Raw genomic sequence first — 14430 nt, 5'->3', positions numbered from 1 at the left:
AATAGACACCTGGAATTTCCAGTTTTTCTTTGGAGTGTGTGTGTAGGTAAGCCAAGGCATTTATTTATAGCCAGGCCAAGGCATGCAGGATCTTAGTTCCCTGACCAAGGAACAAACTGGTAACCTCTACAGTGGAAGTGCAGAGTCCTAACCATTGAAATGTCAGGGAATTTCCAGCCAAGGCATTTTTAATTAAAATAATTTTATTTTTATTTTTTGGCCATACCATGACAGATGTGGGATCTTAGTTACCCCACCAGGGTATGAGCCCACAGCCCCTCCACTGAAAGTGCAGAGTCTTAATCTCTGTACCACTAGGGAAATCCCTAAGACATTTTAAAATGTAATTCTTTTTTTTTTTGGCTGCACTGGGTCTTAGTTGTGGCATGTGGGATCTAGTTCCCTGACCAGGGATTGAACCTGGGGCCCCCTGCACTGGGAGCACAGTCTTAGCCACTAGACTGCCAGGGACATCCCTAAAATGTGACTCTTGATTAAAAAGCAAAAGTGATTGACTAGGTTGTCTCCCATTCTTTGGGAGATTAGTTAAAATTATTGATTCATCAAGCTTTTTTCTGCCTTCCTACCGTATGTCAGGCTTTATAGTGGACTTAGGGATGGCAGAGATTGACACCTCTCTTGCCCTTAATGGGGACTTCCCTGGTGGCTGAGACGGTAAAGAATCTGCCTGCAGTGCAGGAGATGGGTCCGATCCCTGGATTGGGGAAGATCCCCTGCAGAAGGAATTGGCCACCCACTCCAGAATTCTTGCCTGGAGAATTCCACGGACAGAGAAGCCTGGCGGGCTACAATCCATGGAGTCGCAAAGGGGCGACACGACTGAGCGACTAACACTCACTTTCTTTTGCCCTTAATGAAATGGGAAAGACAGATACACAAACAAATGCAATTCAGAGGTATAAGTGCTTAGTAGTTAGAACAAAGTGCCATGGGGAACCGGGGGAGCTGGAAAGTCAGTAGTCAGTAGTCATCCCACCACTTTTTAAAAACGATGATGCTGGAATAGACATAGCCTCAGCACATTCAGAAGTTCCTTCAGGTTTTTTCTTAGCTCTTCTCTGCAAGGAACGCCACCGGAAAACCTGAATGGCAGGGTAGGTGGAGGTGCGGCCCTCTTTTTTGTGTTACTTGGCCCCTCCCTCCGGCCCAAACAGCTCCCACTTTTTTTTTTTTCCTGGCGGCGCCTACAACTCCCAGAAAGCAACGCGGGGATAAGGCGGAACCAGCTGGCCCAGCCGAGATCAATGATTGGTGATGCGCGCCGGGCCAATTGGAGGAGTTGTTGTTCAGTGGTCTAGGAGAACCGGTCGGGGAGGGAGGAAGGAGGCACGATGGTGTTGGAAAGCACTATGGTTTGGTGAGGAGCCACCTCGGGCCCCCTTGGGGAGCGGGACTGGGTCGGGGGCGCCTGTAGCTCGGAGGCCGGGCGGGCCTGGGGTGGGCGAGGGGGCCTGGTGGAAGAGATGAGGCCTTGGGCCGGGAGGAAAGAAGCTCCAGCGACTCCCTGAGTCATCCCGGGGCCCCAGAGGTAGTTCCCGACGGACGGGCCCGAGGTACCCCCTTAACCCTCAGTCCGCGGACAGTCATTGACCGGCCCTGCTATTTTTCTCCATTACAGCGTCGTCTTCTCTAGACCAGCCTACATCTGTCTTTAGCTAGAGTCCTGCTTCTCGGACTCACCGTAATAGTCTTCTGCCTTCCTCTCCTTTTCAAAATGATGGGTGTTAATTAGGAAGAGAGTTTCAACTCCGTTCCTCGCCCCATTCACGTGTCGTTGACTCCTTTGCTTTTCCTGGTGTCACCGTCAAAGGCACTACAAGAGTACTTTATAAGTGTTTGTGGCTTGGTCGCTAAGTCGTGTCGGACTCTTGGCGATTCCATGGACTGTAGCCCGTTAGGCTCCTCTGTCCCTGGGATTTTCCAGGCAAGAATCCTGGAGTGGTTTGCCATTTCCTTCTCCAGAGGATCTTCCCGACCCTGGAAACGAATGCGGATCTCCTGTACTGCAGACAGATTCTTTACTGACTAAGCTACCTTCTAAATGTTAGTCATTTAATTTGCTTCATCTCACTTAAGCCTCACAATACTCCCTCCCTTTTACAGATGAGGATACCGCGTCTCGGCAGTTTTAAATGACTTAGACAAAATCACACAGCCGGTTAAGTGGTGGAGCCTAGGTTTAAACGCAGGATCATCTGACTCAAAGACACTTCGGCACTTAAATCCAGTGAACTCTCTGTCTTCATCAGTCTCAGACTTGGCTAGCTGTTAAAACTGAGGACCACACTTTTGCAAGGTTTCAAGAGTTTCTTCTAAGTGTGAGCCTAGAATGAAAACAGAATAGTATACAAACACACACAAATCCCCAGTTGCATGGAACAGACACCTAAGGGTTTTCTTTTTGCTGGGAAGATAGTTGCCAGATAGCACATAGGATGCCCGGTAAAATTTAAACTTCAGATAAACAATTATTTTTAATATCAAAATGGCTATGTGTATGTTCCACATATTGCATGGGACATACTTTCACTAGAAAGTTACTGTTGTTTGTCTGAAATTCAGATTTAACTGGGAGTCCTGTATTTTCTCTTTATTTATTTTTGGCTGTGCAGGGTCTTCATTGCTTTTGCCTGGGCTTTCTATAGTTGCTGGGAGCCGGGGCTGCTGTTTGTTGTGGTGAGGGTTTGCAGGGTTCTGGTTGCTGTGGAACACAGGTTCTAGGCGCCGGAGCTTCAGTAGTTGTGGCACACAGGCTCAGTAGTTGCGGCTCACTCAGGCTTAGTTGCTGTGTAGCATGTGGGATCTTCCCAGACCAGGGATCGAACCCATGTTCTCTGCATTGGCAGGTGAACTCTTTACCACTATGTCACCAGGGAATTCTGGGAGCCCTGTATTTTCATTTGCTAAATATGGCAGCCTCTGGGAGAAAGCAAGAGTAGAAAGAGGACAGGATTTGGAATCCCCAAATCCTGTGTTTTGGGTACTTTCCAGCCGCATGTTCTTGAGAATGTGGTAAATCTCTCACTTTAGCTATAAAATGAGAATATAGTAGTAACATCTGCTCTTCTCATAGCACAGGCAGGCAGTGTGTGTTGTGGTGCTCTGTGAACTGCAGCACTCTGCATCTGTTGGTTGCCATGATGCTTAAGAAGTCCTCAGGAAAGAATTTAAGAGGGTCCTTGAAGGGACTTAGACAAATGTTAAGGAGAGGCCATTACATGTAAGGAGAAGGGCAGAAGGAAAGCTGCTGAAGTGTACATTCTCAAGGCTTGTTTACGGAGTAGAAAGTGGACTAGCGAGACTTCACTATTAGGTTGTTGGTTGAAGGTGGTTCCCTTTTTTGGAGAAAGGGGCATGCAGCCAGGTAGAAGAGCACAGATGTCGGGTTGAGGAGGCTGAATTCTGCCCTTTACCCTTCAATAGAGGACTACTGAAAACGTTCGGAGGCTGGTGGAGGCAGAGCTATATACAAAATGGGATTTAAGAATGCTGATCTGGCTTGGGGTATAGGAGGAAAGGTTAGGTCCAGAGTGATGCACTGGCACCCTGTTGTAACAGCCCAGCCATAGAAGAGCAGTGAAAGCCACTTCTTTTCTCATGCTTTACTGGCCCTCAGAAAATTGTATATATTTGATTCTGCTTGGTCTGGTGGCTCAGACTCCCAGCCAGGGAAGCTTAGGCATCTGTATTCTTTTTTTTTTTTTTTAATGAAAATTTTATGGAATAGCTGGATAATTTTGTCAGCCCTTATTTTGATATAAAATTTTATTGGGAAAAATTACTGTTGAGTGAAAGTAGTCACAGGAAATGCATGTATTATCCTGTCTGTATAATGTTCAATGTTGGGAAAAGCAAACTGCATTTTTTAGGGGTGCACACGTAGGTGTGCAAGCATCTGTGTTTTTAACACTGCCAGCACGGTCACCCTCAAGGTGGTTCTGATGCACTCATGACAGCCTGAGGACTGCTGTCCTGTTCTGCACTGTAGGTTCTTCCTCCCTCTCAGCCGCCCCCCACCCCCCAGGGCTTCCTCTGACATCTTTCTTCCAGCCTTCATCCATCTGCTGCTCTTGCCCACAGCCTTTGTACTTAGTAGCTATTCCAGCTGGATGATCCTCAAAGCTTCCATTGTTTCATATATTTAGCCACCACTGTATTTGAAGCTAGGAAGGCAGTTATTTCCCTGTTGGGAGAGTAGTTGGAAACAGTGTATCAGGGAAAAAATATAGCATGGTCAGTAAAGTCTGCCCTTGACCTCCTTTATGTTGATTGAGTTTCCTCTCTAAGAACTAGTCTGTGTATCATGCTTACTGTTAGGCATTGTGCTAAGTACTTTCCGTGAGTTTAATCCTCATAGCCAGCACTATCCAGGTAGGTATAATAAAAGCCATTTTACAGATGATGTAACTGGACGTTAGAGAAATTCAGTAGCTTCCTTAGGATCATAGAACTAGTGAGTAGTAGAGTAGGGATTTGAACCTGCCTGAACATTACCTTTCCAACCCTTTTTACTTGTCTTGCAGTAGCTTCTTAATTAACTCTCTTCATCATTTTTGGTTTGTGTTTATTGCCTGGCGAAAGATACTAAAGAAAAAAATCACCTCCAAGCCCGTTTAGCTTGCCAGTAGAGATGAGCTGTCTCTGAGTATGCTGCTTGCTTTCAGTGTTTTGAGGGACCTCAGTTCGTCAAGAATTCATTCTCTTCTGGTGTGTAGATAACTTACTCACTTCCCTGTCTTCTTTTGGTCTCCAGGAACCTGGCACTTGTATTTCATGTTATTTGGATTCTTACAGATTGTGAAAAACTATAGGGATAGAATACGTGAGACCCCCCAGATCTGTGAAACCTCATTTTTGCAGTTCAGTCCAGCTGTCAAAGCTGTTGAACATTTAACCAGATAATTTAGATTGCACTTTCCTGCACTCAGTGCTGCCAAGTGTGTGTGATTTCATAAATATTTTTCAGTTGCCCTGTTGATTTCCTGCCTTGGAATACTCCTATTTTAATAGCAGATAACATGTTTCTCCATGACCATGATTGATAACACTTAAGGCAGCTTAATAAAAGGTGGACATGGTACATTAGTAGATCACAACCTTGGGTACTTACGCAATTACTTGTGGAGATTTTAAAAGGTTTTTTGCCTTTTGTTATTTTGAGTCAGTAAGTCTAGATGGTCATGTGTATATTAAAAAAAAAAAATTTGCAGCTGATCGTCTGTTCCACAAAGACTGAGAGTCACTGCCATATGCTGTGGCACCCCTCATGGGAGAGTTTTGGGGGGTGGTTCCTGGACCTGGAGGGAATGTCTCAGACAGGTCTCACAGTGTGACCTGTCTCTCTTCCTTCACCCCCAACCTGGCAGCGTGGACAACAGTGAGTACATGCGGAACGGGGACTTCCTACCCACCCGGCTACAGGCCCAACAGGATGCCGTCAATATAGTCTGCCACTCCAAGACCCGCAGCAACCCCGAGAACAACGTGGGCCTCATCACACTGGCCAAGTAGGTGGCGCAGGGCGGGAGGGCGTGCGGAGGAGGTGGGGCGATTCCTGTCTGTGACCCGCTGCGGTGCTTAGGGCACTGCCTTTTCGTAGATTGCTTAAGGCTGCTTTTGTCCATCACCTTCCTAGACTACCTTCTTCACTACTCATATAAATAAAAGCAGCAAGCCCCTTGCTGTGGAGCAGGCTCCAGGCACACAGGCTCAGTAGTTGGGGTGCACAGGTCTAGCTGCTCTGAGGCACGTGGAATCCTCCTGGACCGGGAATTGAACCTGTGTCCCCTGCCTTGGCAGGTGGACGGTCAGCCACTGTGCCACTGTGCCACCAGGGCAGTCCTCACTGTATTTTAAAGACAATAAAAAGGGGTTTGGGGTCAGCTTCCCAGGGCATATGTCACACATTGTGTTACCCCCAAAGTAATTTGTTTTAGGAACTGATAATCCTCAAGTGAGTGAGTGCCCATCCCAGCATTCATGTATTAGCCAGAAAATGAGTCTAAAAATGAAGATACGAGAGAGAAGAAGGAGCATCCAGCTATTGTAGAGAATTCTCAGGCCCCTGAGAGGAAGATGGCATGAGAGAGGTTGGGGGAAATACTGGAAGAGGCCAGCTTCTCTCAAAATCACCCTCTTCTTATTTTCTGTGTTTCATATCCACACATTAGAGATTTTTCTCTAGTTTTCTCCAGTTATTCTCTAGTTTTATGTCATTGACATGTAACATTGTGTAAGTTGAAGGTATACAACATAATGATTTGATAATGTGTATATCGCAAAGTGATCACCGCAGTAAGTTTAATTAATATCCATGTCTCACATAGTTAAAAGTTTTTTCTTTGTGATGAGAACTTGGAAGATCTGCTCTCTAAACAGTAGATGTTTGTTTAGGAAAAAGAGATAACAGTTATCCTCAAGGTCTCTAAAGAAAAGATGAGTTGAGCACAGTTTGGAGGCAGTTGTCCTACCCTGAAATCACAGACGTGCTTCCTCCCCATTCCAGTGACTGTGAAGTGCTGACCACACTCACCCCAGACACTGGCCGCATCCTGTCTAAGCTTCACACTGTCCAGCCCAAGGGCAAGATCACCTTCTGCACTGGCATCCGCGTGGCCCACGTGAGTCCTGCTGGGTCCCTCTGCTGGTTCCTCCTTGCTCTGGGATTCTGCCTCCACCCTTACTCCTTTCCCCACTAGAAGGCTGGAGTGAGAACCAGCACCAGGGAAGAGAGGTGATGTCGAGAAAGGAGTGGAAAGGATATAGTGGGGTGATCGGTGAGGATCTTGAAGGGGAAGACCCTAGAATGGAGCCTTCCTTATCCCTCTTCCTTATCCACAGAGAGGCACAGATAGAAGGGAAGGGGCGGGATTTACCTCTGGTGTGAGTGTGATGGTAGGCTCAAAGTATATGGAAGCCGCAAGAAAGAGTGATAGGAAAGAGCTGGGGGAGTCCCGTGGCTGACTCCAAGAACTCCCTCTTCCTTTTGAAGCTGGCCCTGAAGCACCGGCAGGGCAAGAATCACAAGATGCGAATCATTGCCTTTGTGGGAAGCCCTGTGGAGGACAATGAGAAGGATGTGAGTCCAAGTGACAGCCGGGGAGTTTGGGCACCACCTGTTTGGGAGGGGGCTTCTGTTGGCTCTTGGGAGAGTCAGGAAGAAGCATTGGGTCCATCAGTTTGGGGAAAGGAGGTTGTGCAGAATTCAGTTTCTGTCGGGGCCTTGGAGCAGTATGCTTGTGATGTGTGTCACCTTCCCTTGTGGTATGGAACAGACTTCCTCATTTCTCTCCCCTTCTTCCTAGCTGGTGAAACTGGCTAAACGCCTCAAGAAGGAGAAAGTAAATGTTGACATTATCAATTTTGGGGAAGAGGTGAGTAAGGGAAAGTAAATGTTGACATTATCAATTTGGGGGAAGAGGTGAGTAAGGGCCGGTTGGGGGCCAGTGACTGCTTTGATCATAAATAGAGAACAGTTTTTGCCTAGAGGAGTGTTTGCATGGGGGTGAGGGGCTGCAGACAGGAGCTGGTGGCAGAGAATGGGGGCAGGGCAGGAAGGAGAGCCTCCTGGGTTCTTCTCTCCCCAGGAGGTGAACACAGAAAAGCTGACCGCTTTTGTAAACACATTGAACGGCAAAGACGGAACCGGTTCTCACCTGGTGACAGTGCCTCCTGGGCCCAGCTTGGCCGATGCCCTCATCAGCTCGCCCATTCTGGCTGGGGAAGGTGGTGCCATGCTGGGTCTTGGTGCCAGTGACTTTGAATTTGGAGTGGATCCCAGCGCTGATCCTGAGCTGGCCCTGGTGAGCAAACACTGACCTCCAGGAGAGCCCAGGTGTCCTTCTTGATCCTTCTCACACAGCATCTAGCTTCTCTAGGGCTAGACAGTCCTAAGGACCCTTGCTTGTTTCCCCAGACCCCCTCTAGGTCCCTCTTGCCCATAATTCTGTCTGATCTCTACAGGCACCACTGTCAGACTCTCGTCTTTGCCTCTCCCCACGAAACCCCAGGTTTCTCCCAAGCCCATCCTTTCCCCCATGTCATCTGTCATCTCTCCAGCTGCTTCCCCACGGGTATAAACCAGAAGCTGCCCCTTTACAGTCCGTGCCCACCCCTTAGCTGCCTGCCCCAGTGCCCCAGGGGACTGAGGGCCAGAGAATGTCTGACTTCCTCACCTTTGGCCAGGCCCTGCGTGTTTCTATGGAAGAGCAGCGGCAGCGGCAAGAGGAGGAGGCACGGCGGGCAGCTGCCGCCTCTGCCGCTGAGGCCGGGATTGCCACGACCGGGACTGAAGGTGAAAGAGGTGGAATCTGAAGTCCCGGGACTGCGGGGTGCTCTGTGGAGGGCTGGTGTAGATGGGGCTGGAGTCCTGGCGGTGTGGAAATACATGGGCTTGGGGGTGGGCACAGTTCCACCCTGCCGCTGTCTTCCTTTTCCTAGACTCGGACGATGCCCTGCTGAAGATGACCATCAGCCAGCAGGAGTTTGGCCGCACGGGGCTCCCTGACCTAAGCAGTATGACTGAGGAGGAGCAGATTGCTTACGCCATGCAGATGTCCCTCCAGGGTGCAGGTGAGCCAGGGCCTGGGTGGGCGTGCCGCGACAGAGGCACTGCAGGGAAAGATGGAGCTGAGCAAACTGACCTTCCTTCCTCAGAGTTTGGCCAGGCAGAGTCAGCTGACATGGACGCCAGCTCAGCCATGGACACGTCTGAGCCCACCAAGGTGAGGGCCGGCAATGACTCCATGCCGCCATCAGCCTTAAAATCCCCTGTGTTGAGATCCTCAGCCTGCTAGGGCTGGAACCATTCCAGTCTCAGGGTTTCATAGATGAGCTCTTTCTAGAGCAGAAGGAAAGAAACCCGTGGAGGTAATGTTTCTCGTGGGTAAACCTTGCTGAGGAGAATGTGGCCAGAGTTGGAGAAATGTCTTAAGTGTTCTGTAATTTCCCTTCCTTGCTGGTGGGAGCAGTCTGGACACTTCTCAGTGATGCCGTCTTCCAGGAGGGTAAAAAGAGGGTCCAGGAAAACAAAAGCGGGGAGTGGGTGTCTAATAGCAGGAAACCTAAAGGCCATGGCATCTGTTTTTATCTTTCGAGCTCAGAAAGCAGTGTCTCAGGCTTCTCCTCTAATTGGTCGGTAATTTAGTGTTTGGGGGACTTCCCTGGTGGTCCAGTGGTTAGGACTTAGGCCTTTTACTACTGGAGGCCCGGGGTTCAATCCCTGGTCAGTGAACTAAGATCTGGAAAGCCATGCCTATGCAACAACAACAACAAAAATAGAATAAGTGTTTTAAGTTCATACTACGTATGTGCTTAAGTTGCTCAGTTGTGTCTGGCTCTGCGACGTAGACTGTAGCCCGCCAGGCTCCTCTGTCCGTGGGGATTCTCCAGGCCAGAACACTGGAGCAGAACTGGAAAGGCAAGAACACTTGCCTTTTCCTGCTCCAGCATACTGTGTATAGGCACTAGGTATTTTCCTAAACCCTCCTTCCTGTCCTTGGCCAGTCAAGTGGGGAGAGGGGCTCGTGTGGCGGTGCGTCCCGTCTTCCACACGGGCTTGCTCTGCAGCCAGCCCCCGTCACCGGGCTGACCCTGCCCCCTTTTCAGGAGGAGGATGATTATGACGTGATGCAGGACCCCGAATTCCTCCAGAGTGTCTTAGAGAACCTTCCGGGCGTGGATCCCAACAACGAGGCCATTCGAAATGCTATGGGCTCCCTGGCCTCCCAGGCCACCAAAGACGGCAAGAAGGACAAGAAGGAGGAGGACAAGAAGTGAGACTGGAGGGAGGGGACGAGCCGGCCAGGGGCCTGAGCCGGGTGGGGTGGGGGGTAGGGTCGGAAGTGTTGTCTGTAACCACTGCCGCCTAAATAAAGCTTGGCAACTTTTTTCTTGCTTTTTTGCTTCAAACACTGGTAACTTTGCCTGTGACCATTCCCCTTCCGCTCATCTCCACCCAGGACAGTCCTTCCTTAGGAAGAACTTTACTGAAACCCATTTGTGTGAGGCACGGGGCCCCCAGAGAAGAGAAGCCAGGACTGGCCATTGAGGATTCAGCATCTAGGAAAGAGTCAGCCTATAAATGAGCAGTTACCCATATCTAACAAGTGCCCAAAGAGAGGCCTGAACAAGGCACTGTGGAAGTGAGGAGAGGGCCACAGCCTTGTAGCCTCTGGGAAGGTTCCCAAAGGCAACAATCTGAACCCTCATTTAATGGGGCCAGAAGTTCATCAGCCAGCAAACGAGATGGTGATGTTTCCATTCAGTAGGAATAGTGTGTGCTGATGGGTGGAGGCATTTTGTCACTTAAAGACTAGTTGGGCCAGCAAACAGCAGGAGACAGGTGAAAAACTCAGAATACCACATATCAGAGATCTTGGAGACCTTTCACAAGGTGGAAGTCTGTGAAGGAGAAACATGATTCATCTTGTTGGAGCACCAAATTTAGAGGCAGGATTTTGTGGGGCATGAAATAGAATGCACAATTCATATAATCTCTCTCTTTATTACTATTATATTTGAAAAAATATTTTACACATAAAATACTTAACCTATATATAAAGTAAGATGTAAAGAAATTAACATATCTGAAATTGCTCAGTGTAAGCTAGAATATTACTAATACCTAGTCACATACCTAGCCTTCTTGAACCTACTTCTTCACATCCTCCTTGGAACTTTTATCCTGAATCTCACCATTTTTTTCCCTTCATGTCTTCTCATATACATAAAGAGTCTTGACAAGAATGTTTAATGTGTTTGAGCATTCCTTGGCAGGTGGTCCAGTGGTTAGGACTTGGTTCTTTCACTGCTAGGGCCTGGGTTCAATCCCCGGTCAGGGAACTAAGATGCCACAAGCTGTGTGTCGAGGCCCTCCCCGCAAAAGTCTTATACTCTTGAGACTTGCAGAACATGGTTTTTAACAACCATTTTGTTTCTTAGGTTCTTCAAAGTTGCTGCACTTAGTGGCTGCGTATTCATTTTTCATGGATGTTATGTACTCTGGGGATGTTCTGCAATCTCACCATTTTCCTGTAGATGGATCTTGCATTGCCTCTAGTTATTTTTCTAGTATCAACAGGATCTCAGTGTTTTTTATACATATCTCCTGATGTACCCATACAGGAATTTCTTTTTTTTTTTTTCTCATTAAACTCTTTAATGGGTCTCAAATTCTGTGACAGATTTTTGGTCAAGTTGTTTTCATTAAAAAGTACTGATTTTAAAAACTAATAACGTGAACTGCCACACACAAAACATACGGTCCACAAAAACATTCTCCTTTCCTTCTGAAGGTTTTACGATGCGTTGTTATCATTAGCCAGTCTTTTACTATTAAATGGCCAATTGAGACAAAGAGTTCTGAGACTGTTCTTCCACCACTGATTAAGACTGGGGTAGCAGATTTGGGGGATAATATTCATTTAGCCTTCTGGGCTTTCTGGGCAGACTTGGTGACCTTACTAGCTCCAGCTGCCTTCTTGTCCACTGCTTTGATGACACAGCGACAGTCTGTCTCATGTCACGCACAGCAAAACAGCCCAGGGGAGGATAGTCAGAGAAGCTCTCGGCATACATGGGCTTGCCAGGAACCATATCAACGATGGCAGCATCACCAGATTTCAAGAATTTAGGGCCATCTTGTAGCTTTTTCCCAGAACGATGATCAATCTTCTTCAGCTGAGCAAACTTGCAAGCAATGTGAGCTGTGTGACAATCCAGCACTGATCTGGCCTGGATGGTTCAAAACAATCACCTGAGCTGTGGAGCCAGCAGCTTCCATTGGTGGGTCATTTTTGCTGTCACCAGCCACACTGACACAACGAACATCTTTGACAGACATGTTCTTGACACTGAAGCCCACACTGTCCCCAGGAAGGGCTTCACTCAGTGCTTCATGGTGCATTTCTACAGACCTCAGTTGTTACATTGACGGGAGCAAAGGTGACCTCCATGCCAGGTTTGAGAACACCAGTCTCCACACGACCCACAGGGACAGTACCAATACCACCAATTTTATAGACATCCTGGAGGGGCAAACACAAGGAAGGGTTTGTCAGTTGGGCGAATTGGTGGCAGGATGCAATCCAGAGCTTCAAGCAGGGTGGTTCCACTGGCATTGCCATCCTTACGGGTGACTTTCCATCCCTTGAACCATGGCATGTTAGCACTTGGCTCCAGCATGTTGTCACCATTCCAGCCAGAAATTGGCACAAATGCTACTGTGTTGGGGTTGTGGCCAATTTTCTTAATGTAGGTGCTGACTTCTTAACAATTTCCTCCTATCTCTTCTGGCTATAGGGTGGCTCAGTGGAATCCATTTTGTTAACGCCAACAATTAGTTGTTTCACACCCAGGGCGTAAGCCAGAAGGGCATGCTCACGGGTCTGCCCGTTCTTGGAGATACGTACGGCTTCAAATTCACCAACACCAGCAGCAGCAATCAGGACAGCACAGTCAGTCTGGGATGTGCCTGTAATCATGTTTTTGATGAAGTCTCTGTGTCCTGGGGCATCAATGAGGGTAACATAGTACTTGCTGGTCTCAAATTTCCACAGGGAGATATCAATGGTGATACCACGCTCACGTTCGTTTCTCCAAGACCCAGACATATTTGAAGGAGCCCTTTCCCATCTCCGCAGCCTCTTTCTCGAACTTTTCAATTGTTCTCTTGTCGACCCCGCCACATTTGTAGATCAGATGGCCAGTCGTGGTAGACTTCTCTGAATCTACGTGCCCAGTGACAACGATGTTGATGTGGGTCTTCTTTCCCATTTTGGTTTTCATGACACCTGTGTCCTGGCGGCAAACCCATTGTGAAAAAAAAAAAAAAGCAGGAATTTCTTTAGGACACTTTACAGGATAATGATGAATTGTTTTCAAAGTGGCTGCATGGATTTGCACTCCTTACTGCAGTCTAAGAATTCCTATTGAACTCATCCCTTTCCAGCCCTTAGGACCATTGCAAGTTCTTAATTTCTGCCAGTCCAGTGAGGATAAAGTGATAACTCATTGTGATCTTAATTTGTGTTTCTCTAATTACTAATGAGGTTAATTATCCTTTAATAAAAAAAAAATAGGTCTTTGTATTTCCATTTTTGTGAAATATTTCTTCATATTTTTTGTTCATTTTTCTCATTTTTTTTTTTGGTGGGCTGGGTCTTCATTGCTATGCAGGGGCTTTCTGTAGTTGCGGTGTGCAGGCTGCTCACGGCAACGGCTTCTCCTGTTGCAGAGCACAGAATCTAAGCTCGAGGGTTTCAGTAGCTGTGGCATCCAGGCTTTAGTTGCCCTGCAGCATGTGGAATCTTCCCGGGCCAAGGACTAAACCCATGTCCCTTGCATTGGCAGGCAGATTCTTATCCACTGTACCACCAGGGAAGTCCTTGAGTTAACTTTGTATTGATGTTTTATAGAAGTTCTTTGTTCTTAGTATTAAATCATTATTGGTTATATATTGTTATAAGTATGTCAAATTTATGACTGTCTTTTCACTGTTCTTTTTGGCACAGTGCTTGCTTAAGGGATCTTAGTTCCTCAACCAGGGATTGAACCTAGGCCCTGGGAGCCCTACTGAGTTAGGGCTGCCAGGGAATGCCCTAAAACTATTTTTTATAAAGCTCAAACACATTAAAACTAAACATTCTTGTCAAGATGCTTTATGTATATGAGAAGACATGAAGGGAAAAAATAATGTGAGATTCAGGATAAAAGTTCTGAGGAGAATGTGAAGAAGTAGGTTCAAGAAGGCTAGGTATGTGACAAGGTATTAGTAATATTCTAGTTAGGCCCACTGAGCCCTAACCACTGGACCACCAGGGAATCTCTTTTCATTTTTCAAAAGGTACCCTTTAGTGACCAAAATTTTTAAATTTAATGTCAGATTTCTTAATCTTTTCTTTCAAAGTTAGTGTTTCTTGTGTCCAGCAAACTCTTCCATAGGTCAGAAAGCTATTCTTTTTTTTTTCCTGAAAGTTCTATGGTTTTGCCTTTCACATAGAAATTCCTTATTCTGTCTCAATGTACAGTGAGATAGGGATCCAATTTCAATTTTGTAATATGGAAAGCCACTTGTTACAGCATTATTTATTGGGGGCGGGGGGAACCTCCTTTCACTGTGGTGCTGCTTCTGCCTGGGCCAAGATTCCATGAATTTAATTTGCAGTATCCTGAAGTCAGACTTTAATGCTTGAATGTAAACAAGTTTCCACAAAATCAAACTAGAAAACCTACTCTGTGCTTACATCATGTTCATATTGGATGTGTACCGTTTCTGAATAGTGAGTTTGAAAATGTGTATGTTGAGCAGGACACTAGTATTGTTTTGAATCACATATTTACTTGAGAGAAGTGGCTCACCATCTAGGACGTGGTAGCCTTTCATAGGTGTTGGTTTTAAAGACAATGCTC

At 47.0% G+C, this 14430-nt stretch overlaps 1 protein-coding gene and 1 pseudogene across 2 annotated transcripts; one reads left to right on the top strand and one right to left on the bottom strand.

Annotated features, from left to right (window-relative positions):
- Positions 1–1273: 1273 nt before the first annotated feature.
- PSMD4 (proteasome 26S subunit ubiquitin receptor, non-ATPase 4) lies at positions 1274–9916 on the top strand. 2 transcript variants are annotated; one of them, XM_040230704.1, is made up of 10 exons: positions 1274–1378; positions 5388–5528; positions 6527–6641; positions 7013–7099; positions 7326–7394; positions 7608–7823; positions 8206–8314; positions 8461–8592; positions 8677–8744; positions 9628–9916. In XM_040230704.1, exons 1-10 carry the CDS (start codon positions 1353–1355, stop codon positions 9796–9798), a joined length of 1134 nt encoding a protein of 377 aa, XP_040086638.1. In that variant the 5' UTR covers positions 1274–1352; the 3' UTR covers positions 9799–9916. The 2 variants fall into 2 exon arrangements, with proteins under 2 accessions (XP_040086638.1, XP_040086637.1); XM_040230703.1 differs by having other exon boundaries at positions 8206–8323.
- A 1237-nt stretch (positions 9917–11153) lies between these two features.
- On the bottom strand, positions 11154–12823 carry LOC120855885 (annotated as a pseudogene).
- Between the last annotated feature and the right edge of the window lie 1607 nt (positions 12824–14430).

Source organism: Oryx dammah, unplaced genomic scaffold, assembly GCF_014754425.2.
Source record: "Oryx dammah isolate SB20612 unplaced genomic scaffold, SCBI_Odam_1.1 HiC_scaffold_28, whole genome shotgun sequence".
NCBI classification, from domain to species: Eukaryota; Metazoa; Chordata; class Mammalia; order Artiodactyla; family Bovidae; genus Oryx; species Oryx dammah.
The sequence above is the reverse complement of the archived record's forward strand: the minus strand, read 5'-3'. Positions and strand labels throughout refer to the sequence as shown.

Excerpts from the sequence above, each read along its gene's own strand:
- PSMD4 (XM_040230703.1), top strand. The coding sequence starts at position 1,353 with ATGGTGTTGGAAAGCACTATGGTTTG. Across the intron at positions 5,529-6,526 it reads GGCCTCATCACACTGGCCAA|TGACTGTGAAGTGCTGACCA; the intron begins GTAGGTGGCGCA and ends TCCCCATTCCAG. Across the intron at positions 8,593-8,676 it reads GATGTCCCTCCAGGGTGCAG|AGTTTGGCCAGGCAGAGTCA; the intron begins GTGAGCCAGGGC and ends TTCCTTCCTCAG.